The sequence below is a fragment of the Sesamum indicum genome, linkage group LG9, assembly GCF_026168435.1.
Source record: "Sesamum indicum cultivar Baizhima isolate 11 linkage group LG9, ASM2616843v1, whole genome shotgun sequence".
NCBI classification, from domain to species: Eukaryota; Viridiplantae; Streptophyta; class Magnoliopsida; order Lamiales; family Pedaliaceae; genus Sesamum; species Sesamum indicum.
Window position 1 is genome coordinate 18,562,545 of NC_142665.1, and position 26,812 is coordinate 18,589,356.

A 26,812-nucleotide genomic window follows, 5' to 3' on the forward strand; every position below is an offset into this window, starting at 1 on the left:
CAAGGACAGGAATAATAGTCAATATCCCTACTCGTCAAGGCACAATCTACACTCATTTCACCCACCCTCCGAATAGATCTATGAGTGGGGGCCTAATTTTGTTCATTAATTTATTTACTTAATTAATTAGTACACATTTTGTGGCCAAATTTCTGGGAATTGTTATGGCGTGGGCGCAGCCTGTGCCCATATACATTCCAGGTTGAATGATGACACCCCATTTTGGTTATTTACGTTAAAATTAATCTTTCATGGCATACACTACAAAAAGAGACAAAATTAGCAACAAATAAACAAATGAAATAATTAAGCCCCTCTTTTGAAATTTGATGCTTCATGTGATTCAAAAAATTATATCTAATATTTTTAAAAATTTACTTTTATCTAACAAATAAGTTTTTCATTAATCAAAATTAACTAAATTTACTGATATTAATAAAAAAATTGAATGAAAATTAATATTTACTTTACTTGACTTATTGCAGGTCAAATAATTTTTTTTTAAATTAAACTACCTTTATAATGGTGAAAATATACCTCCTTATATGTATTAATATATAAAAATGTATGAAGATAATTTAATTATAAAAAAATTTATTTATCTCACGATAAATCAATTATGAGTTTAAGCACCCACTCATCCTCCCCCCAACCACACCCACACACACAGAAAGAGACAAAGAGAAAGAAAAGACAAACAATAACATACGCCAAGATTCCAAGATGGCTCGGCTTCAAACAACAAGCCAAGCCAACCCAAAAAACAAGTGAGTTTCACCGTATTGTTAAATACCATTGCATGTGCTTCCTCACACTAGTCATAGATTCTCTTCCTCAAACACAAACACACAGCTCCAAGAAACATGATCAAGAATCCATTCTGTCTCCCCGGCCGGCTCAGGCCTGCCCGGAAGCCCACCCGCCGCCTCTCTCCCATGTCGCTGCTCGACCGCCTCCGCGACGCCGTTTTCCGCCTCATCATGCTCTCCGCTCTCTCCAAAAGCGGCTCCGCTGACGCCCGTCGATCCTCGTCTGCTCAGCCGTCTGATCACTATTACTATTCCAGTACCGATCCTCACCACAGTGAAGCCGTCGCCGACTGCATAGAGTTCATCAAGAAGTCCGCCACCGCGACTGACGATGCCCGCGGCTCCACCGCCGGGCCCTAGCTGCGCCGTCGCCATCAGGGAGTGAATTGCTTGTTCTTCTCTCTCATGAGTAGTACTTTTGGTTTATTTGGCAGATTTTTTTTTAATTTTTTTCCATATTTTCGGTATATATATATATATGTATGTATGATTGTATGACTGTGTAGAGGCAGTTCAGACGGAGATGCCCACATTTGGGGTATGATTGAACTGTAAATTGATGCGTGTGCAAAGAGTTAATAGAGTTAGCTTCTGTTTTTTGTGTGAAAATGGATGTCCTTGATTCTTGATATTATAGGTTTTTTTTGTGGTAATAATTACTAAACAGGGATGATGATTTTGTAATAATTACCCAACAAGATGAATGATTGGATTAAATCCAATTCTCATTGGGTATTTTAGTTTTTTATCTTTTTAAAACAGCGAATATGTCTAGTAATATTTTAATTTTTTTTTATTTTAATTTTTCGAAGTTTGCAAACATTACTGAAAAAAAGTATGCACCCTTCATGTGCTTTTTTAATTTGGAGTTTTGATTCTCATTAATTAGTTAATTTAATGGATCAAAATTATAAAAAATTAAAAATTACACGACTTATTTGCTGCTATAAAAAGATAAAGAACTAAAATATCACATGAACAAAAATTTGCTCCCATGCTCGCAATTGACCAATGGACACAAATTATAAAAAGCACATGGAGCCACATGCGTTTTTCTTACAACATTTGCAAATTTCAACGATCAAAGGACCAAAAATTTAATTAGAAAATTACAGGGCCTATTTACTATCCTGAAAAATGAAAAACTAAAATAACGTAATACAAAAGATACAGAATGAAAACTGCATTTAAGCCATTAAAAGGTGGATGGTTTGGCATAATTTATTGTCTGTGTGCATCTTAAATTAGAATTTTTCCATTGTTGGTAATGAATTTTCATACATTCAGCTGGTGAGTATATATAATAAATCAATAACATTTACCCTCCTTGAAATTTTAAAACATTACAATTTCGCCCGAAAGGACATTTTTGTCCAAAAAAATTGATTAAATTCTATTCAAAAACTTTTTATAAGGGGTATTTCTGGAATAATATATGTTAAATTTACCGAAACCCTACATATGGAGTTAAATGTTACATTGAACAAATCTCAAGAAGGGTGTATAATTTTTTATCTAATATGAATGTATTTATAATTATGCTAAATTTCAGGGGGTCTGGTTGTTATTTGCCCTATATATATACATATATATTTTGAAGAAAAATCGATTACAATTAACCACATGATAATCTCGAGGAGAAATTATAATTTTTAGTCCTATTTAGCCCTGTATGAATTTTTTTTACAATTATATCTTTTAATTTAAAAATTTTCACAAATTGAGGACAGAAAACATCAAAATTTGCTAAATTGACCAAAAAAAAAAGTGCAAATTAAGCTGATCACGTGCAAGTTTTCTGCGATTTTAAAAATCTCGATCATTCATTATCCTCAATGGGCAAATTTTTTAAAATTATAGGACAAAGTTACCGATCCTATTTACTCACAGAACTAAAATTACAATGTTTTTATTATTTCAATTACTATAACAATCAAATATACTGATTATGAATATCAGATATTTATAACTAATCAACAACTGATATTAAAATAAAAAAATAAGTACGACTAAAATTAAATAACAACCCATACATTAATAAAATTCAACTATCATAACTTAATAATCATGCATTGCTATTATTTTTTTTTATAAAAAAATAATTTACTCATTTACAATATTATAAAAAGGTAAATTACATTAAATACAGTATTAGTCTGACAAGCAACATATATGACTACTCTTTATAATCGAAGAATATATATATATATATATATATATATATTTGTGTCATGGATTTTCACTTCTCTCTTATCAATTTACAGGTTTCTTTCATTTTTCTCTCAACAACTTCTCATAAAACTTGTTTTCTTTTCTTTTTTTTCCTAATATTCTTTATAATATATTAAAATATATTCTTAAAAACAAAAAATCATCTTTTAAAATTTTTAATTAATTATTCGTCCATTTAAGTGTGTCATGCCTACTAATATAGTATCAGATAAATTATATTGACACTTTTTAAAATTATGTCTAATTATATCATTATTTTCCTAGTTTTTAAAAAAAATTATAGGTACACCTCATGAGGAGAGTGCTAGTTGGGTAAATTATTACCACAAAGTTGGGGGTGTAATTGTAATTACAACTATAATATTAAAGGATGTATTTTAACATGAGTTGTTTTTATTATTTGACTTAATTTTAGGAGGTATCGATGCAATTTAACCTATAACGTATTTTTTGGACACTATATATACCACCTATATTTCTTAATCGGATATATTAATTGGATAACATTTTAGTTGGTCGAGTTAGGTCAGTTGAATAATAACCTACGACCGAATTGACCCATATAAAAATTAGACTGGTCCAAGTAGGCCCGCTAGGATTTAGCCGTCCCAAGTGTATCACAGCACAATCTAGGATCAGAGTGATCCAATAAAAAAATAGTTTGATTCGACCTAAACGCGCTTGAATTAGGTCGATCCGAGGTACTGACCTTACATAGTAGCCCAGGAGCACCTGGTTGTGCCTCGGGCATGGGCCAAGCTTATTGAGCCATTTGTGTCTTTTACTTTTAGTAATGCATGACATATAATTTTTATTTTATTTTTTCAAGTTGACTAATATAGTAGGTTTCTTATATTGTTGAAATTTTATTTTTTTTTCATCTTTATTGTTCTACTCCAAAAATTTTAGTACATTAATTTATTAATATTTTTGTTTAATTTTTTTAAAGTGTATTTAAGTCCTTTTTGGATTAATTATTATCTAAATTTATTATTATAAACTTGTTAGTTAAATTATTATTTAAATTTATTATATAGTCTTCCGACTTCGAACTGTGCTTTTCCATACTAACAATTCGAGTGTTTATAGCATTTCTCATCTATACTTTATCATTAAGAGAGAATCGTTTCGATGTTTCCTTAATTAAATTTTTAAAAATTATACATACACATAAAATGTATTACAATTTTCTGTACTGGAAAATAGATGTCCGGACCCGACTCAGTCAAATACGAACCAATCACACAGTAAGTACAATACACTTATCATATAATTAGTGTACAATTTAGAAAAAGTGATCAATGACAGAGCAAATCCAAACAAAAATTTTCCATACTACATAATTGAAATTAAATAATTTGGACCAACTATATAGAGGTTAGGAATCCGAATGGCAAACTATTTGACTTCTGGCAACCTTTGGGCTCTGCTCAACTCATGATTGGATTATTTAGATTTGATTTATTTTTAAATATTTATAAGATATTTTTATATCATTATTGTAATGTTGTAAATATGAAATTAATGTTAGTAATCGAAGAAAATTATGAAAGAAATGTTTGGAAAATTTGTAGTGATGCTTTCCGGTTACTACAATAATAATTGCAGTAGGCCCTATATATTTAATTATATTGAAAAATGAGAATCAAACTAGTAAGATTATGCTGATCAAATCCTCAATAATATCTCCTAAATATATGCATTATCGTAATCAAATCTTCGATCATATCTCCTAAATATATATATAGGAAAAAATGCAAGCAACTCATTTGTAATATCGTAAATGAGCAAATTATTCCCTTATGAAAAAATAAATAGCGATTTTTACCTTCCTATATTTTTAAAATACAACAATTTATCTCCTATGATTTTTAAAATGAAGCAATTTACCTCCTTGTATAATGAGGTAAATTGCTTAATTTTAAAAAGTATAGGGGGTAAATTGCTATATTTTTTTTTATAGGGGGACAATATACTTATTTTTAATATCATAGGAGAATAAATTGCTATTCGTCCTATATATATACTGAAACGCAACTAGTTTAAGTGGTATAGGACTAATCCTCAAAGTTTCCGTGCTTAACAAACTCGGAATCGGATTTAGTTAAATATAAACCAATTATATAATAAATGTAATATACTTATTGTGTACTGGTGTATCATATTGCTATGTGAATGGTTTGATTCCATCCAACATGGTTCCGATAAGAAGTTTCATAGGTTAGGAAAATTTTAGCCCGGACCTAGCTCGACTATACATGAACCAATCATATGGCAAGCGCTTTCATTGAGCATGTGATTGGTGTACAGTTTAGGAAAAGTGATCAATCACATAATAAGTATATCGCACTTACTATGTAACTGGTTTGTTTCGGTCCAACTTGATTTGAGTAAGAATTTTTTGAGACGTAATATAAAAGAGTCACATAATCTAAAGAATATTATGTTGCGCTGATACTGAAAATTTTATCTCCATTCTTACATTTCTCCCTACACTAACATCTTTATTATTGAAAGTGACTTTCAAAATTTTCTTTGTCTGGAAATTAATATTTGCATCTGTATCTCATAACAACGATGACGATAATGATAGTGATTTCAATCAGTTGGTAAGTTCAACGTCTGTTTCATATTCATTAGTTGTTGTTACATGCAGTTTCTGCGAGTATATGAAAAATTGTAGTGTGAAATAAAGGAAAAAAAATTATAAAAATACAGAAAACATAATGATGTGATGAAAAAGAAAGAAAGTATCTAATAAAAAAATATGGAGTAAAGTAAGTAAAAAAGAAAAATTATAAATTATGAGTTTATTAAAAATATAAAAGCTTGTAAAAAAGTATATATATGAAGAATGTGGGATAGAAAATATTAATTGTAATAGGATTGGTTAAAATTATGGAAGTTAGTGATGGTAAAAAATATGGAGAACATGAAAGAGAAAAATTACAATTTTAAAATAATCAGAAAAATATTAAAATTACTATTACGAGCAATTTTTTTTTTTAAAGAATAAAATCCTAGCGAATTTTGCATTTTACTATTTAAACTTTTATTATTATTATTATTATTATTACAAAAAGTACATAATTTTTACAAGTGAACATTCTAGGTTACCTTTTGATGAAAAAATCCAACAAAGAGTGGTCACATGACATGCAAACTCGGTTTGAAGCTCGACTCGAGCTTGAGATATGAAAATTTGTTCTTACGCCCATGAGCTCTTTTTTAAATACTTATATATATAATATATTATTTTTATGTATTTTCATATATTTATGCACATATTCAAAATTCACCATATATTGTAATTATTAATATATCAAGATCAAATATTTTAACTTTAGATAACGATAAATATGGTATTTTTTATTATATTATTTAATATCTATATAAAAATAATTTTAATCAATAATTTAGTAATTTTTAATTATTTTTAAATAATTATTCAATATGATGCATATGATTTTATGTTATATTTCAATATCCATTTATGATCTCTTGTACTTTTTTAAATTAACAATTTTTAAAAAATTAACTTATAACTTTTTATATTTATTTGTGACTATATATTTATGCAAATGCATAGTATACAATCTATTTTCTTATGTATAAATGTAAATTTTTTATGGTTCATATGAGTTAATTTAAAGATAATAATAATATTAACAATGGTTGAACAATTTTATTATTATTGCATTATATGTATAATAAAATTAATTAAAGTCGAGCTCGAGCTAAAAAAATATATTGAAAAATTCAAGTTTGGGCTTAAGATCGAGCTTGACTAGGTGGAAAACAAGCCTGACTCGAGCCCTGAGTTATTTATATGTGCTTCTTGAAAATTTTCTCGAGCTTTTTCTTTATAATCTCGTTTAGTTCGAGTTCTTTATATGTGATTTAAATTTAAAATGAATTTCTTTTGCATAAAACTTGTTGAGCTCGGACTCGATCTAAAATAAAAAATTCATTCATAATAATCTAAGCACGAGCGTGCAAAATATGATCGACTCATTTACGCCCCTAATTATTTCTAAATTACCTAATTAAATAAATTCAATCCTTTAACAACACTGCCCGACCGCCGAGGGCCAAACCAACCCGATTTTTAGACCCGACGACCCAAGAACTAGATTCGTTTGAATAAGCCCGTTTTATACATAAGTCATCGAGGATCCGGAAAACCATTTCTTTTCCCTCCCCAGGGCGGTCTAACGGTGTGCGGTTTCTAACTTCTGAGAAACTCGAAGGAACTGCAATGGCGGGTAATGTAAACAGGGGGAAATTGAGTTGTTTCCCATTTGCTTTTCTTTTCATTGCGTGTTTTTTATTAGCATTCTCCCTTCATAGCTGTTTTTTGATGTCTATACTTCAAGTTCAGCTGAATTGCAGTACTGATTTGGGTATTTCATTTCTGTTTTTGCTTCTTCCCCTGTAAAAGGAGGTCAGCCGGAGAGAGAAGACAAAGTATCCTTGGAACTCACCGAAGAAATTCTTCAGAGCATGGAAGTTGGAATGGCTTTCCGCGATTACGTATGTGTTACTGTATTATTTTCTTAATTTTGTTGTAATTAGTGGGATTTCTTCAAGAAAAGTGTAACTTTTGTTCCACTTACCTCATTTTCTTTTTCATCTGTTGTAGCTCCTGATAAATACTAGTGGTATTATGTAGTTGTTAAAACCTTTGGTTATATGATGCACTTTCTGAGTCGGTAAATCTCCCTCCACCACCCTTTATCTTCCTCTCTCTCCGTACAGGAGATGGTCTTCGAGTTTGTAGTCTGATTAACAACAGATTTTGCACGGAACCAAGTTGGTGAAAGCCCAAGTTATATATATGCTACTCAATGTTAGTACTGAAGAAGAAATTAGTCTATTGTCATTGGATGAAAAATTGAACTGAATATAAATACTGGAACATGAAGTTTGTTCACGTCTACTTTTGCAATTGGTATATTAATCACCAAATAAGTTTGTCATAGAATATGCCTCCTATCTTTCCACACTTATTTTTGCTGCGGATTGAAGACCATGTTTGTTCTATCTGAATTTGGGCTGAAAGGGATCTTATTATCATAACCCCTCCCCTCCCACCCCCCCCCCCAAAAAAAAAAAAAAAATCTCCCCCATGAGATGTTTTCGGGTCCAATTTCAAGACCTGAACCTTCTGTAAGTGTGGCTACATATATGTTGCAATTGGGGTTTCAGGTAAATGATCAAGTAATATGAGGTTAATTGTTTGTGTGCTTTATCTTTTAACATTATATAAATTGAGGTGATTCACTCCATCAAGTCTATATAGCAATGAGCAAATGTGTTATTTCCCTCTGCAGAATGGAAGAATTAGTTCGATGGATTTCCATAAGACCTCAAGTTATTTGGTTACTGCTAGCGATGATGAATCCATTCGCCTGTACGATGTTGCTAGTGCAACGTAAGCATCTCTACTTTTATTCAACTTAAATTTCAAGATTCCTTGGTGAATTGACCATATAATGTCAAACATTAGGGATTTTGGTTTCCTGAGATATCGCTAAAGCAGTGTAGTAATTTATTGAAAATTCATCGGAGCAAAACTTTACAAGAAACCAAAATTGCAGAAGAAAAGGGTATCTGCTCTGTGTCTCTGCAGAAATAAATTGTTTCAATATTTGGACGTTTACAATTTTGAACTGAATTTGTTTCTGTAGAGATTTTGAATGAAAGGACAAAGGATTCTTTTTAACCTCTAACTGTATGTCTTCCTTTGTATGTAACCTTCTGTGACGTCACTAATTACATCTATTTGGAGTCAGCTTATAATTGTGTCCAGTTGCATGATATGCTAAAAGAATTTACTACTTGTGTTCAGATGTCTGAAGACAATCAACAGTAAAAAATATGGGGTGGATCTAGTTAGCTTTACCTCTCATCCTACAACTGTTATTTACTCGTCAAAGAATGGCTGGGATGGTATGCTTATTGAAAAATTGTACCCATCTACATGTCAAAGTAACGCATGCAACCACTAATGCATTTTTTTCGTGGCAACAGAATCACTACGGCTTCTCTCATTGCATGACAACAAATACTTGAGGTACTTCAAAGGTCATCATGACAGGCACGGTTCTCAACCTTTAAGCATTTTTCATCGTCTGGAATTGCGATATAGTATTTATACAGTACAATGTGACATTAAAATATTGGATTTACAGGGTTGTTTCCCTTAGTCTCTGCTCTAGAAAAGATTGTTTCATTTCTGGTTCTCTTGATCGAACTGTTTTGCTTTGGGACCAAAGAGCAGAGAAATGTCAGGTGAGACCAGCCATGGTATCCTTAATTTGTTGAACTATTTTTTATGTTCTTTGTTAAATTATTTTCTGGAATTAGGGTCTTCTACGTGTTCAAGGGAGACCGGCTGCAGCTTATGATGACCAGGGACTTGTCTTTGCCATTGCGTTTGGAGGATACATAAGAATGTTTGATGCTCGCAAATATGAAAAGGTCAGAATATAATATATGAATGCACAAGAAGAAAATCCAATTGCAATTTGTGCAGACACTGATCTATTAATGTTTATAGGGCCCTTTCGACATATTTTCTCTTGGTGGAGATATGTCGGAAGCTAATGTTGTGAAATTCAGTAATGATGGGAGACTTATGCTCTTGACGACGTCAAATGGGCATATTCACGTGCTTGATTCCTTCCGTGGCACCCTTGTGAGTTCCCAATTACTTTTAGGACAATCTCAAGTATAATTTTATAGCTTCCATTTTATGGCAGCGGGCCTTCTAATTGCACTTGTCTTTTGCTCTAGTTATCAACATATAATGTCAAGCCCATTTCAAGCAATTCTACTTTGGAGGCGTCTTTCAGCCCCGAGGGAATGTTTGTCATATCAGGTCTGTCTATCTTACAGCTATAGCATTTATTTAGCTGTCTAGTATTACTTGCTTATATTGGATTTCTTGAACTACATTTTCTGTTGTATGCATGATATTATTGTTGTCTTCGTAAAACTATTGCCTGCATAACACATTGGTCATCATTTAGTCCTCGTAGATGCAGTTTGGTGGTGTTAGTAAAAAAACATATGGTGTGTGACTGATTTATTCAACATCAAATAAATGTAGGGGAAGAATTCAGTTGAAGAGTTGACCTGATATTCTTGTGAAATTGATGTCCTGTGGCCTTTTTGCAGATTAAATCACTTTTAGGGGAGAACTAGGTTATATTCAAGTTCTTGATTTCTGCTCTTTCTTGCTTTGGTGCATGAATTAGAGCAAGTTATGTCTAGAGTCCGAACAACTGCAGTTCAGATTAATGTTTTTCTATTATAGAAATATTGAAGTTAATACCAGTGCGAGGAAAATATTTCATGCAACCTGGGTACTTTAACTTGTGTGGGATTTTTATTTCAGTTTCTGGAAACAAGGGGGGTTAGACAAATCATATATCTGGAAGTGTAAGTGCTTAGGATTTATCTTCTAACAGTCCAACAGTGAAAAAAACAAGTTTGCCAGTAATGATGAGGTATTTTATATGGTATCCTTCCCAGAACCCAGTTAGCATTTATCGAATCACAAAATACTGTGCTGTGAACAGAGACTGGACCGGAGAACCTCTGATGGCCACAATGAATTCCCTTATGCAATTTGACTATACAAGGTTGTGCTTGTATTGGCACTTATCTTTTAGAAGACATGGTATTTAACCCTTATATTATCTGATCTTTGCGAATTTCACCAGAGGCACATGAAGAATTTCTAATGGAGCTAATATATCTCCTGAAAGAGACTGACACTTTATCTGTTATGCTACTTGACAGGTTCTGGGGATGGTAGTGTTTATGCTTGGAGTGTTCGGAGCGGCAAAGAAGTACGCTTAGCTGCCATTTACTTCCATTATAGAGTGTTTGATTTAAAAGTCATTCGTCATTCTTGTTTTAGCACTATTTTGTTGAGGGTTTTGAAAGATTTATAACATGACATGGTCGTTTTGAATGTAATGCTTAATGAAAGAAGTCATTCTTAAGAACCAAACATCCAGAACCTGGCCAAATAGAGCAGGAAAAGGTTAACAGTTTTGAGATTGAGCTGCAACAATGTGCTATTATCTTTTCAAATATGCACATAAATGCTGAGAGTTTCAGCCTAATGAGTATCATCTTGGTGTATGATGATGTCCTGTGAAAACTGTGAAACTAATTTGGTCAGACATGAGGGGCATGTGTGTGTAAGTCCTGTTGAAGACTACTTTAATCTGCATTATCCTTTTCTGTCGATATTCTCTAGTTATTACGAGAAATTGAACTTTGCAAATCTAATATGGGATGTTATTGTGACATTAATATTTATAGACTTGCTTGTTTATTGTTTCTGAGCAAATTCTAGTCTGTTCAAAGCCAATACTTCCTGTTCACTGGAAAACTAAAAGAAGAGTAACAGAAACTAGATGTACTTATTATTATTTTTCTCCGGATGTTTGTCAGGTTGCCAGTTGGATGAGCACTGAAGCTGAACCACCTGTAATCAAATGGGCTCCTGGAAGCTTAATGTTTGTGACTGGTTCTTCTGAGTTATCCTTTTGGATTCCAGACTTATCTAAATTAGCAGCTTATGTTGGAAGGAAGTAGTAATTTTAACTGGTACCTCTTCTAGTGGTCTTGTGCACAGATGCGTGAGTCTTCTGTCTTCCCTTTTTCATTCTCTTGTCCAATTGGGATTAGAGTTAATCATAAAATGGCGCAAATTATTTGTTCATCGGTTTTGCTTGCTTGATTTGCTGGAAACATTCGTTGCAGATGAAGAGATGGGAACTTGGAATGCTTGCTGCATATTCGCATGTAGCAAAATGATGGCAGCTTGACATGCCCCAGATGTAAATCTCTCTTGTATGCTGCTACTTGAAACGTGACATACAAGGCAAATGGATGTCGATGAAAATTGTCATATCAGGAGCTTCTCTTTGCTCCCCTGTAGATCAGCCGATCAGGTATGCTGATGTAATTTCCTTGGAGTTGTCTTAACAGCCTTCTGTTTGTGTAGTTTGGAAAGGGGTATACAACTTAGTTCATATGTATGTTTGCCGTACCTAGAGCTTAGGTATATTAGTTCCTTAGTGTGTGGTGACTTGTTTGAGTCTCAAAACTATTTTCTTTTCTTAAGTATTGTATAAATTTTACATCAATATATATTTTATCCAAATAGAAACTGTTTGTCTATGAAAGAAGAACAAGAGAATCGTGTTTGTCTTTGCTGATGTTAGTAGAAAATACCATTTTGTTCGACATAAGCTTCTTGCATAATTTGTCAAACCCAGAACTGCAACTCAAATTAACTGATGACAATGTGCTAAAGCAGTACTTTAGCACTTGGTTGTAAGAATAGGTTTTAACTCATTTCTAGATGGATTTAGGATCAGGTCTGTACTACTTCCCTAACAATATGCTCTTTTTATTGGATTCATTGGTCCAAATTTTGCTGAACCCTGAGGATATGCAGACATGGTATACCTTGTATTATGCAGTTTAGCATACCGTTACTCTCTTGTTTTAATAGCTTTCCTTCCAGTCATTCTGGGAATGAACCATGTCCAACTAGTATTATTACCCTTTAAGGATGGAGAAGCATGAGTTTGAAAATCAATTTGGATTGTCGATATTTCAGCTATCTGGTCTCTATGCCTTTCAGTAACTTGAATGCTCTGGTCTCTGCTGTTTGCCAACTTGTAACCTATTTTCTGTCTGGAAAAATTAGATGCCTTTAAATTGTCCATTTATTGTCCCCAAAATCCGCCCATATCCACTACCGCTGCTCCATCCAAAATTTTAACTAAATAAATAGTTTTATTGTAATAGTAATAATATAAATAAATAAATAAAGTAAAAAATGCTACATTAGCCTGTGCAAGCATGTAATGCCAATCAAGTTTCTCTATGAACTGTTATTCTTACTATGTAATAGTGAAGACATAAGGGTGTCACTTGATATGCGCAGAGTATGGAAATATGGTTAGTGTTTTGTTGTGAGGACATCACTTCTTAACTCTAGATTAATAGTGATAGCTAACATTTTTACTTTAGATAATCAAGCAGAAAACTAGATTTATAAAGTGTTTTATGGTACTTGGTCCAGGCATATGGAGAGAATGTGAAGATCTTGAGAAAACAATACAGTTTTGCTTTGTTTGTTTAAGATAGCACTTTCTTCTTCGGCTTTTTTATGGTCCAGGGCTTAGGATATCCCTAAGACAGCACTCATCAGGTCTGCAGCATAGGAGGTTCTTTTCAGTTATTTATCAGTATCTTGATCTATTTTATGACCTGGAAGTTGCTCTGCTCCTCTTCATGCTACTCATATTTTTGCATCAAGTCAAGGGGAAAAAGGGGAAAAGTGTCAATTCAAGTTCTTTGGTGGTCTATGATATCCCCAGAATGTTGATCTTTCCTTTTTCTTTTTTCCCTACACAATTAATGCACACAAACTAAATGTGGTTTTCAGGTATCCTATAAGAAGGTCAGCCTGTCATGGTAGGTTTTACCCATTATAGCATAGGCCCAAGTCTTGGCCTACATCCAACAAATACCGATGGTTGTATTATTCAGATCACCCAATCTGCTTGTATGCCCATCAGGTGTGCCCTCATACACTTTGCACTACCCAAAATTTTTTGAGTAAAGCAAATAGTATCTCAGTTTTCTGAGTTAAGTCGGGAATAAGTCTCAAGTTCTTAATTTTCTAACTGAGGACTTAAAATCATTGTTGAAATCTTTCATTTTATGTTCTTCCCCTTTAGTTGGAGTTGTCGTTAATTTAGTCCAGATGCATAGCCCAAAACAAATTCTTTTTATTATGGCTTCCTGTGCGAGTCCATATAATTATTCAATCTTCATGGTCATCAAGTTCCTGACCATAAAGTAACTTTTGAAAATCACGAATTGTTTACTTATTGTGAGGCTTCCAAACCTTGCCCTAAAAAGTCCCCTTTAGTATAGTTTATTGGAGAGCTCACCAATCATTTCCTCATCCAAGTTCAAGGCCTCTGATGCTCTGCAATGTCTTGCTTTTGATCAATGCTATATGAAGAAGCTTACTTGAACATAGGAGAAAAATATGCCCAACTTTGGCCTCATGTTTTTACTAAAATAAACTAGGAAAGAGAAAGAGGGGAGACAGCAAAGCAAGCGAGCAAAGTGGAAGAAGAATAGATAGATCTGATTGATTTTGGAAGTGGAGTGTGGGGGTGGGAATGGTATGGTGAGATAACAGGATGGAAAGGGGTGCTTTTGTAAAGGTTAAATATCAAACCATTGACATGCTGAATACAAATTCAGTTGCTACTCAATGGGTGAATGGGTATTTACCCGATGCAAACCCACAAAAGTTAGTATTGGTGGTGTTGGGTAGGGTTTTGGCCTGCTACTCATATTGTAAGGTATGGACCTGGATAAGGTGATTTCATGGGTCTGGGTAGGTAAATCCTAACAATAGACAGCACTACCGGGAAGGGGAATTCGTTATGAGATTTATGATATGCAGTTGACATGATGCACACACTTAGAAAATCACTTGATGCAGTGGCCGACACGCAAAATCTGACAATTTTGGACCAGGAAAAAATTGAAATATTAAAATGCAAAAACTAGGTTGACATTTTAATCTTGTCTTTTGTTATTACATAGTATATGTGTTATGTTATTATCAATAGACTTCGTGTTTGTTACAATTTAAAATATCTGATTGGTGGAATGCTTCTCCAATCCAAATCACATCATCCTTTTTGTTGTAATTCCTTGATTGCACTTTTGTGCTATAATCACTATTCACCAGCAATGTATCCTGTTTGTTTGCTGCAGTAAGAACTGTTTCAGTACTAACTTTGATCTCTCTGTTCTTTTGGTTAATTTAGTAGTTTTAATCTTTCAGAATCTTACTGACAATAACACCTGCATGATTTCATAGTTTTGTTTTGGTTAGTTGAAGAGTATTCCTTGTCTTTGATGTTCGAACAATTTTCAGTTCTTGTAACAGATGCAAGTCCATTATGTTCTTGACTTTGAATAATTGATTTGGTTATAGAGATGCGAATTGTGGTTATTTTAGGATATGGAAGTACCGAAGCAACAGGATCCATTATATGAAATTCTGAACTCCACTGGCTGGAGAAAATGAAATTTTGATTATTTTACTCCATGTTGGATCTTGGGAAATTTAATGATGAAGATGTAAGAGGAGAATATTTTAGTAGGTTTTGTAACTTTATGATTTAGTTATTTGTCTTTTCCTTTTCCTAACTAAATTCCTTGATCCAAACACAGATTAAAGAAATGAATTAACCATAGCTTCACATTTAAGAAGTGATAGATCATTTTCATCCCATGAAATAGTTAAACCCCATATGGTAGCAGAAAGCATCTGTATTCTGCTTACTGCATGCTTGTATGATTGTTCATGCTTACATGCTTCAATCTCTGTCAATAGTTTTCTAGGTTTGGTATGGATCTCAATCAGTGTCTGTGGGCTATGTCGGATTACATGGTGAATCAAAATTTGATACTATTGTGATATAACCCTGAACTACTAAGGCTCTTCTAAGTTAAATGATGCTACATCTGTTGCTTTTATGCATCTGGTGTGTGGATAATTGACATGCACCTCTTAATTCTCAAAGATTGGGTATGTGTAAAGCATTAACATACAAGTCCATTAGGCTCTTCTAAAAAACCCTTAAGTGCATAGATGATTAACACATACTTCTCAATGCGCATTAGGCGTATCATGGATTCCCTCCAATTTATTAAGGGATTTGAATTTGAGGAAGTAGATCAGGTTCATTCTCACCTACTTGTTAAGTGCATACTACATTTAGTAATCTGTGCACTGAGTATATGGATGATTGAATACACTTTTAATTCTGGAAAGTAACGTATGATGGATGATTATCCACATACCCAACGTCTTGTGCATTGAGTGTAACATCCACAAGACAGGCTCTTCTTGGAAAGACTGGCACTTAGATGATTGACACATACTCTTCAATATGCACTGGATGCATCTTTGATTCCTCCAATTTGTTAAGGGATCTGGGTTTGAAGAAAAATTTTCAAGTCCTCATGATTCTCTCAAGTCCGATTACTTATCGTGTCACGCTTGGGTAACCGCTCTAGTTTTCCCCTTCCTTAAGTGAAAACGAAACCGAAAATTACGGATACTGCAGTGCCTAGTAGGGGAAAAAGAGCATAGAGAAGAATGAAAATTAGAAAGCGTGAAGAATGCACACAAGTGAGCAAAGTTTGATCGAGTGTTAGAAAAAGGTGAAAGATTATGCCATTCATTGCCTTATTCTTGCTAACAACGGACGCTACGTACCCCAAGTCCCAGAAAGCTACAAAGACCACAAATGTTGATGGGCAAACAAAGGCATTGTCCACACCTATTTCCATTTCACATGCACTCTTATTGGAATAGGGCTATGGCCTTAGCAAATGCCATAAAGTATGCAAAAATGTCAAACCAAAAAAGGGAAAGGGCATCCACACAAAATCTTTGTGATTGGGACATTTTTGTGAGTTTTTGAATGTGGAGAAGAGATGTGCAAATTATATATGTGAACTTTCTTTACTTCACTTTCTTTTGAGTGAATGCTCATTTGTCCACATCATTTGCCCCACTTGTCAGTTACATGGCTTTGTCTGTACCTTTGCAGATACTGCTCTGATTCTAACTTGTTCTGGACTTGGGTTTTTGGAACTCAACTCTCTGTGTGTTGTACTTGGCTTGGGTTATTATTAGAGATAACTTCATTTATACTTTTGATTTATGGTTTATTTATACAAATTACTCATATTTTGCGAAATTACAAAAATGACTCCCGGCAGCCAAAAAGCATGGATAGTATGTGTAATGATGATTTTTGAGGATGTATGTGTAATTTTTTAAAAAGATTCTGAGTGTTTTGTGTAAATGATGTAGATGTTTCTGATGAGTGTATGCATAATTTTTTAAGAAGTAGGAGTGATTTGTGTAAATAAACTATAAGCCTGGGGTATAAATACAACTCTTCCTTATTATTATACAAGATTTGGCAAGCGTAGGGTGAATTATCTTTTTGATTGTATGTTGACATACCACTTTATTGATTGTTATTATGATTTAACTAAAAAGGAGCTCTTCTGTAGTCTCTAATTTAATGATTTTCGATATTTGAGTGCACTAACGTGATTAGTTTAGTTGACGAAATTAAAATTTCAACATTATAAAGTCATAGATTAGTCATGAGAGCAAATTCCACAAAGGTACGAGTGTTATTCTACTTTATAGTAGTCATGTCTATTTAAATAGAACTACTGAATTAATTTTTTATTTTAATTGTTAGTACATCGAGTGCTATAATTCTCAGTAAAATACTGGAATTATATTCAAAAGAAAAAAGAAAAAGGAAAAACAAGTAGAGAGGATATGGACTTACATATTACATTTGATTTTTTTTTTTTTAAATTTTTTGGAACAATATTTAATGAATTAGCCATATGTGAAAGGGCAAGGACTGAACAAGGGCAGGCTTGTGATTTGCAGTGGGTGAGGATGATGATGTGGGAATCACAACAAAGTCATATATGAAAAGTGAAATGACACAAGTTCTTAGGATACGAAATGATTAGGATATCTGATCCTAGGAATTTTAGACCATTATTACCTATCTTTATCTCTTATTACCCCCAAGAAATTCGTTCCAGGTTATATAACTGGGATACCAAATAATATCTTTAAGCACCTCTACATTCTCTTCATTCTCTTTTTCTTTTTTGTACTGATTTGAACATTGAAGAATTTAAGATAAAATTATAATTTTATAATTTTTTTTAAATTTACAGACCGATGTACCTGAATTTCCATAAATGCCCTTGCGTCGAACATTTGTAATATTGATATCTAGCATTTAAAGATCCTTGTAGAGGAGCTCTATAGATATTAGGACATGTTTACTATGTATGATAGAATTGAGGACATGTTGTGATAGTATTTTTCTATATTTTTTTCATTTGGAGGGACAAAAGCACTAATTAACGATGTATTAAAGAATAGAGAAAAATTCGGTATAAGAAAATAAAAAAGGATATCGAGATACTGTATTAATGTATCATGATTTTTTCAGATATGAATCTATTTTGTCGATTGTTCCAAACCATTTTTGAGAATGTTTTAACCAATATATAACATACAAACTTCAAAATTAGTTCACCAAGTAATTGTGAATGTCAATCAAACTTGAGAGAGAAAAATTATTATTGTGTATCGTATTAGTCTACATGTTTAACCTTTTGCCCTTGTACAAAATCGAGACGAGTAAGAGGGTGTTTGCATGGTTAATTTTTTTAAAAATATTTTATAAGCTCTTATATCTTGTAATAATGTTTTAGGAGTTTATAAAATGTTGGATCTTATTTTAAAAATAAATTTTTAAAAGTGTTTGGATAAAATAAGATGTTAAAACATCTTATAAAATGTTAGGGGTGTTGGCATAATAAGGTTTTATTGGTAAAATGACTAAATGAGCATGATGCCATTAGAATTCAATAAATTATTATTTTCTTGACATATTTTGTTTTAGAAAAAAATTAAAACGTCTTTATAAATAGTATATATTAGTTTAATTTTAAATAATAAAAAATTAATAAATAATTTTTTTATACAAATAAAAAATAATTAATTATTATCTAAAATTTTGAATAATTAAGTGATAATTACTACGTAAAATTACAATATAACCGTAAAGTTGTTGCTCTGATTATGTTCATAATTCTAAAATTTAATATTTTTTATTAATGTTTATATTATAATAAAACTAAAATAATTATTATCATTATGTATAACTACAATTATTTTATTTAATATTTTTCCACTTTTATTATAATTAATAGTATCTAGGAAATTCATAACAGGAGGAAAAGGAAACGAAAGCACAATGTTGTCTAATCATTTGGAAAGAAAAGGTGACAAGTTGGGATAGGGTACGTAAAGTTGCAATTTACAAGTAGGGGGATGGGGGGGGTGGGGGGGGGGGGGGGAAGAACTGCAAAAGGTGAATATGCAAATAATTTGTGGCATTTACGATGCAAAGTATATATATAAGAAGGGTGCAAACTTCGAAATATATATATTCCTAAAAAATAACGGCTCACATATTCACCTTTCCCAATATATATCATTCCCTACTTTTTTTCTTGTCACTTCCACTTTCTGCACTCTAATTTTCAACACCATTATCATTAGTGTTTCAGTACATTTCTTGTAATTAGGCTCTTCACTCCCTTGGAGGTATCAAAAGTAGCTACCTATTTTTGTGTGTCACTACAAAAGAAAATCAAATTTAAATCATCATATTAAAATTATTATTGATTATGGGTTCCTTTATTTTAGTGGTTGGGATGAATGAGTTGATTGATAAATGAGATTTGACAAATTGAAATAATTTGATGGAATTTTAATCATTTTGAACTTACATATATATTATGTCTAAAGTGCAATGAAGTAAACCTTCGAGTCATTTTAACTCACAGCTAGTTGCAATCATCGAGCGATATTCAACTTCCGCAAAGGATTTGGAGTCTGTGTGTTGCTCTTTTGTCTTTCAAGTAATAAGAGAGAAAACCAATAAGACAAAGAAGCCAATTAGAGAGTGTTGAGTTTATCGTACAACTTGCCCAATCAGAATCATAATATGCATTGCAAATGCAAGTCACTATTAGCTCGTAAGAAAAATACGTATGTTGTTCGATATTTTCTTTCAAGTAACATGCATACGTTGTCCGGTATTTCCTTTCAAGTAACGAACCACTCGCGAAGTGGCGTCCCAATGATGTTGTTGTGGGACTGCATAAATTGAGTTAGAATATGAATACAATAACTTGCCTTAGATTTTGTATTGGTAAGATATATTAATCGCTCCAAAAAATAAGGGAAAATCATTCTTCCGCTTATTATTACTTTATTAAAAAACATCACGAGTTTGTTTTGGGTTATAGCATGCATCACACGACCCAACTATCTCATTATTACTACTAAAGATAGGGGTTAAGACAATATCCATTTAGAGGGATGTCAAGCATGCAATGCCACAATTCTGATGAACTTGTTCCTCTTGGTCTATTTGCCCGAATTCATACTAATGTTAGGAAAATGTAGACCCCATCTTGTTCTTCACTCCCTCCAATCAGATTTCAAAATACAGTGCTACGTAGTTAATTTGTTAGTAAAGGTGACGATGCAATTCAGTTATCGTAATGGCTTAGCTATTGATATAAGAGTGCAGTTCATATTTGATAGGAAAAATTACATTTTTCGTCTCGTAATTTACAATTTCATAGATTATGGGATCTCAATTTTGGTCTCGTAACTTCTGAAAAGTACCAGTCTTGGTCGCAAACACCTTTCCATTAGATGTTTAACGGAAAATGCACGTAATCATTAAGTGCTTGGGATAAAAAAGATACTTTTTAAAAGTTATGGGATCAAACGTGTTAGATACCATGGAATTAAAAGTGTTACTTTTTTTAAAAACTATAGGATTAAAAATGAGGATTTCGAGACCAATGGAACGAAAAGTGAAAATGTCCTAAATTACAGGATGAAAAGTGTCATTTTCCCACACCCGATACAAATCAACAGTTCCACCCAAACGCAAAGGTCCTTCTTTTATAGCAGTTTGGATATCCAATGATCTGAAAATACTCCTTGGATTCATCTCCAAGTTGGTCACATTTTGTGTAAGTGACGATCTTGTCTTTTGATTGAGCAGTGGCAGCTTTGGCTCCGGCATTCGCTGGTGCTGCAAATCTCATATCATCTCATTCCTCCTGGCGTTCTTCCTAAATGATTATTGATCCATACTCAAAATTTTTGAGCCAACAGTTCCATAGATCACATAATCAAGGCCCATCACGAGTTGGTGAACCCTTTTTTTACCCCGCTTCGCTTCTCTAGTTCAGCTGTGATGGTGCACTTGAAATCACCAGGTTGACATGTGGGTATGGGTTTATTATGGACTAACTCACCCACATGACCTTTAATTTCTCGTAATAAGTCATTATTGCATGCCCCATTTTTTTTTTTGCATGCAACAACATCAATCTTGAGGTCCATTTTCTTTGCTGAAGATCCTCCTGTGGTATCTTACGTTCTCCATATATGTTACGGTAGATCGCAGATTTGGTTCTATTATATTAAAGATCCATGCGACCAACATTAAGTTCATTAATGTTGGATGAATTGTCTGTAGGTCCGGATAGGTCCTGTCGATAAAAATTCACGCTTTTTCTTCACCCGTAGAGGGTTTCGCATCGCCCTCTCCCTTTGTTCATATTGTCCCCTTTCAATTGTAAGGGTATTAAGGAGCTCCCCAAATGTAAAGAAACTCCCATATCTTTTCTAATCACCTGACCTATTCAAAATTCAGAGCGCAAGTTTCTTTTTCTTCTTCTTTTTGTTTTTTAAGTGGTGGTGGCTCTAGTACCATGACAGGGTGGAACTGGAACAATTTTGGTACAACTTTTTCTTGTCTTAAAATTAATCAATTCAAGCCTGGCCATGTTAGAGAACACGTCTGTGTTCATGATCTTCAGAGTAGAATTTTTCTCTTTTCAAGTGCTGCTACTCCTCCCCTATATACCCTCAGAACAACGACACAACAACCATATCAATACCCTTTTTTCTCACGGCCTGATATTGTGTAAAAACTGCCAATACGGCAGTGATGAACAGGGTCTGGCCGTGTTGAGCAATATGATCGTGTTCTACAACTCCATTAATTTTAATGATTGGACAACAATATAATTACACATAAAAGTTAAAAGTTAAGGATCAAAATCAATTGCATGGAAAAGTATAGGGATCAAAGTGTAATTTAACTTAGGCCTGACAAATCACAATATTTACTTCCCCAATGCCTCATTACTGAATGAAGATGACAGAAAACCAATACCAGTCCTTCAAATTTGGTTCAAATTATATGTTTGAAAATGTTTACACATATATATATTCGCTCAGAGAAATTCCAAATTAGGGTATATTTAGTTAAATGTCACTGACCATTCTCTATACAATATTGATGAACATTTATTACAACTTGAGGAAATTCTTACGTAGGCCATGTATGAATATATCAAATAATTCGGATTATATCATATATATTATCAATAGAACAAATGATACCCATTCCAAATTAAATACAGAATCACAAATCCCATATTTTAACTTTTTCTCAAATTTTCTGGAGATCAAGAAAGCTAAGTATTATATATAATATAAAATGGGAAATTTGTTAAATTCTTGCAACATATATATATACTCAAACCAAGAAGTAGTCATGAGAAAAATTAAAGCTAACATATCATTAATTAGTCATAAGCAGTAATTAAAATTAAGCTAGCTAGCTGGTTTTGAGCATCTCCCTCAACTTAACACGAGTTAATTAATTACACATCATTATATCATATAGATCATTATAAGAGTGCTAAAATTAAGGAGAGGGTGAATATTAATTATACAATTATTGCATATGTATTCCCTAAAACTATTCAAGGGGGAGTAGGGAATCTGGCAGCATAGGAGTTGAGGCTGAGTTCCAGGGAAGCCCTAGCACCGCCAGCCGTGGCACCGTCCTCATCAGAACGGTGGCGCCAGCCGTTGTAGTAATCGTTTTCTTGCTTGATGGCGTCGCCGTGCATGGGAAATAGTGGAAGGGTTTCGATCTCCGGTGGGGCATCGTCGTCTTCCTCCTCCTCCAGTTCTAGGGTTTGATGAGCATTATTAGAGGCGTATTTTCTCTTTTCAAGAAAAGGGTAGGCTGAAGAGTATGGATCAACACCTATCCATGCAAAATTCTGACCACCACCATTGCTACTTGGGGTTATGGAGCACTCCTGCAGAGTATAATTCCATGCAAAAATCTAAGTACATTTTTCAATTAAAACAATCTCTAACATTCTTGAATAATTAAGAAGCAAATTGTATTTTTTTTTTTATGAAATCAAGAGTTGTAATTGGTGAGAATAAAAAATTAATGATGTCTTGATTAGTACAAATGCAATGAAGGGGTTGTTTGATTTTGTCTCTCCCCTCATTTCTTCGGAAGGTAAATCCAAAAAGAAGGGCTCAAATCTTGATCTTCTGTACCCCAAACAAAGCATCAGACAGACTGATTTTTTCTCAGAGATAGAAACGTAAACTTGTGCTTTCTTGTTTGGTATGTGAAAGTGTCCCACAGACAGACACTAAAGTGGCATCTATATATTCATCATCTGTACCTTATAGTGGAATATATATACATATATTTATGTGTGTGTGTTTGTGTGTGTGTGCGTGTGTTACTCTCACCCGAAAGCTCTTCTCCATTGCCACGGATCCATAACCATAGTTCCCCACACTCAGCAAACCAGCAGCTGAAGAAGCCGAAGAAGATGGGAAATTATTACCTGCGTAAGGAAAATCATGTACGTTAATTTTGACAACATACGTCAATTAAAAAACCCTTATAAGGTTGTGTTCTTGAAAGACAGCCAAAACTATCTTGATTTCTTGCAATATTTTTAACAAATTACAAATACCAAAAAAAAAAAAAGAAAAACGCACATATCAGCCTAATCTATCTTTCTTTATTTTTCAGAAACTAAGAAAAACAAAACCAAATGAAACTTCCCTAATCTTGACAACAAAATAATGTAACAGCACCCCCCACCCCACGAAAAACCCAAAAGAAAAAGGGAAAGAAAGAATAAATGGTACGGACCAGGAGGAGGAGGGGCAGTAATGTTAGAAAGCTTGTTGTAGATAGGAGAGAGAAACTGATGATCAGGTTCATTTTTCCAGTGAGAAGTGGCATTAGAGCGGTGCATGGGGATGTCAGCAGTGAACCGCTTCTTCTGCCTCTCACGGGCTTTGTGGTTTTGGAACCAGTAGAACACGTTCTTGCCCTCAATCTTACCGTACTGCCTCAGCTTAGCAGAGATCCTCTGAATCTGTTCGGCAGTTGGAGACCTAACCCCATTGTTGTAATAAAGATCCTTCAAGATTCTTATCTGGTCAGTGGTCGGAGTCCACCTCGTACTGCTCTGCCTGCACAGAAAGCTACTGCTTTTCCCGCCACCTTCTTGATCATTTGCTTGCTGCTGCTGCTGCTGGGCTTGTTGATGAGGTTCCATGTTCAAGAACACTACTACTCACAATTAATTTGTAAATTAACAAGAAAGATGAGAGAGGGTTTTGAGCTGGTAGGTGGTGTTGAGATGGATGTGGGAATTATAAAGAGGGGAGAGAAGGGGGAAGGGACAGCAGCCCACATGGAGAGAGAGAGAGAGAGAGAGAGAGAGAGAGAGAGAGAGAGAGAGAGAGGATATCAGAGAGATATCTGGGAGAGAAGGACTGAAGTTGACAGAGCAAAGGCTAACAAAAAGGAAGGGACAAAAGAGGGACTAGAAAGGAGCTATTCAGAAACAATTGCTTGGATCAAAAGCCATCCATCACATAAAAAGATTTCTTGATTCATTATTAAGATATGATATCATACATACATATATATTTGATGAAACTACAAGAACAACACACACACATATGTATTCTGTGTGTGTATATACATATATATATATATATATATATGTATGTATGTCTGCAGTGACATTTCTTGATGAATGAAGTGATGAGTGAATGAATGAAAGTCACCACAAAGTAGTGATGTGTTTGTGATTTAAACTTTGATGAGGGTTTCTTCTTTTAATGGAGATATACACACACACACAGTCCTTTTGTTTTCATCAGTCTCTTTGATCATGAAAGATATATTCTTTGTACTTTGGAACAAATTAAAGGCCCTACTGCTCCATATCTCCTTGTTTTTTAACTCTGAAAATGCCTTTACACAAACAAGTTGTGATATATAGAGAAATTAGATTATTAATTAATTAGCTTTCCTTCCCGTATGTGATTTAATTATATATGTGGATGCATGCAGCAAAGTAAGTAGATATGTTTTAACAGACATGAGGGGATATTAACCTATTTTGAGCAACTTGCATTTATGTCTGACTGCTCCACAGAATTGTTCATGTCCTCTTATTTCATGTTTTTCAAAAATAGATGATAGCCTTAATTACATCTAAATCCCTTTTGATATCTGAAATTATATTTTTTCCAAAAAAAATGTCTCTTTCGAGAATTTTTCGTTTATAACCCGTCTTTTTTTCATTAATGTTTTTCGTTTATAACCCGTCTTTTTTTCATTAATGTTTGGATGAAAAATATTTATGCTCTTAAGAAAATTATTTATACTTCCAACACCACAAGAAAATGGCTTAATATAAGCTACGAAAAAATTATATGCTAAAATCAGAATTGAGCTAATTAATTAGCAAGAAAATTTTATACTAAATTCATTATCAATCTATATATATATTAGTGTTATGTCTTGTAATGTTATTTTATGCCCTATTCAGCATTCCCTTAATAATATTTTTAGACTTCTAAGGAGATAGATATAATATATATAACATAATTAATTATAATTTATTGTTCCCAAATTCTTAGTGCCATACAAAATGTTTAAAAGGATTTTGCAAAATTAATTTTGCACGATCTTTTCTGAACTTATAAAATATTGTTTATATATACGTTCTTGAAATGTTCGAACATTAGGTTGAGAGTCTTCAATTAACTCTATTTCAAAATTAATTACAAATCTATAACCCTAGCTATACAGTACTATTTGATTTCATCTACCCTACATCCATATATTTTTCTACATCGAAACGTTTTTTTTTTTTAAATTTATAATGTTTATTAATTCAAAATATATGTTAGAAATGAAACTTTAGTCCATGATCTAAACATATCTACATATGCTATTTATTAACATTCAACCCCCCCCCCCCAGAATAACTACATGATTGATAAAAATACAGATCGATTAAAATACCTTTAATTATATCTCTTTTCTTCTTAAATAACCAATTTTTTCTTATTAACTCGTTTTATCAATATTTTTTCTAGTCCACACAGACTTAAAATTATATTATTTTATCAGTTTGTTCGATCATTTATTTTTTTTTTTTCTCCTCTTACATTCAAATTCAATCAAGCAATATCAAAAATTGAATTGACACAGACGCATCGAGTGTGTTTCGATACGCTACTACATAAAAAGAAATGGGAGGGAATGAGTATTGAAGAGAGTGGGGGCATGGTTCTTTGTATAAATTGGTCTAATTGGGGGGGTCATAATGAGGAAAAACAAAAGTGTGGGGGTGGGTAGGGAAATTGATGACATATGGTACGTATGATATTCTGCAAAGACGAAGCACGCGTTCCAGAATAAATGCATTGCAATTACTGTGAGATATATATAGCATAGTCTATATATATATATATATGTATGCGGGGGTGGGGTGGGGTGGGGTGGGGTAAGCTGCTATATTACTCAAAATTATTGCTCACTCACTGCATTCTCATTCTCTTTACGAATTCCCATCATTTTCTGCTATAACTCTCTTTCTCTATCTATCTATCTATCTATATATATATATATACACACAGTTATACACACACATACTAATATTGATCGTGTATGCAATACTTATACACGTATAATTTTTGTAATTTAAATCCAATTTAACAAAAAATTTCATATAACTTGTACATGACTCAATTAAATAATAATTTTAATTTTGTCAATCAATTTGTGCAAGATAAAAATGCCAACTTTTCTAAGTTACAGGACTAGAAATGCCAAGCTTCCTAAATT

General features: G+C 33.1%; 2 protein-coding genes across 7 annotated transcripts; one reads left to right on the top strand and one right to left on the bottom strand.

Annotated features, from left to right (window-relative positions):
- Positions 1-7,158: 7,158 nt before the first annotated feature.
- Positions 7,159-16,987, top strand: LOC105178149 (Transducin/WD40 repeat-like superfamily protein). Of its 6 annotated transcripts, XR_016067403.1 has the most exons (14): positions 7,159-7,306; positions 7,483-7,574; positions 8,375-8,475; positions 8,893-8,993; positions 9,075-9,141; positions 9,236-9,335; positions 9,411-9,524; positions 9,604-9,741; positions 9,840-9,924; positions 10,851-10,900; positions 11,514-11,701; positions 11,826-12,016; positions 13,525-13,657; positions 16,730-16,987. XR_016067403.1 is itself a non-coding variant. In XM_011101531.3 (12 exons), the coding sequence occupies exons 1-11, from the start codon at positions 7,300-7,302 to the stop codon at positions 11,655-11,657; spliced, it is 999 nt and encodes a 332-aa protein (XP_011099833.1). In that variant the 5' UTR covers positions 7,159-7,299; the 3' UTR covers positions 11,658-11,701; positions 11,826-12,264. The 6 variants fall into 6 exon arrangements, 2 of the variants coding, with proteins under 2 accessions (XP_011099833.1, XP_020554580.1); XR_849110.3 differs by lacking the exon at positions 13,525-13,657; XR_016067404.1 differs by lacking the exons at positions 13,525-13,657; positions 16,730-16,987 and adding an exon at positions 15,127-15,270.
- A 5,490-nt stretch (positions 16,988-22,477) lies between these two features.
- On the bottom strand, positions 22,478-24,341 carry WUS (Homeodomain-like superfamily protein). The gene is made up of 3 exons (XM_011101852.3): positions 23,810-24,341; positions 23,398-23,495; positions 22,478-22,943 (listed from the first exon to the last, which is right to left on the bottom strand). Exons 1-3 carry the CDS (start codon positions 24,219-24,221, stop codon positions 22,599-22,601), a joined length of 855 nt encoding a protein of 284 aa, XP_011100154.1. The 5' UTR covers positions 24,222-24,341; the 3' UTR covers positions 22,478-22,598.
- Positions 24,342-26,812: the final 2,471 nt, after the last annotated feature.

Excerpts from the sequence above, each read along its gene's own strand:
- LOC105178149 (XM_011101531.3), top strand. Across the intron at positions 7,575-8,374 it reads GAATGGCTTTCCGCGATTAC|AATGGAAGAATTAGTTCGAT; the intron begins GTATGTGTTACT and ends TTCCCTCTGCAG. Across the intron at positions 9,742-9,839 it reads ATTCCTTCCGTGGCACCCTT|TTATCAACATATAATGTCAA; the intron begins GTGAGTTCCCAA and ends CTTTTGCTCTAG.
- WUS (XM_011101852.3), bottom strand. The coding sequence starts at position 24,221 with ATGGAACCTCATCAACAAGCCCAGCAGCAGCAGCAGCAAGCAAATGAT. Across the intron at positions 23,496-23,809 it reads TACTGCCCCTCCTCCTCCTG|GTAATAATTTCCCATCTTCT; the intron begins GTCCGTACCATT and ends TTCCTTACGCAG. Across the intron at positions 22,944-23,397 it reads CAATGGAGAAGAGCTTTCGG|GAGTGCTCCATAACCCCAAG; the intron begins GTGAGAGTAACA and ends TATACTCTGCAG.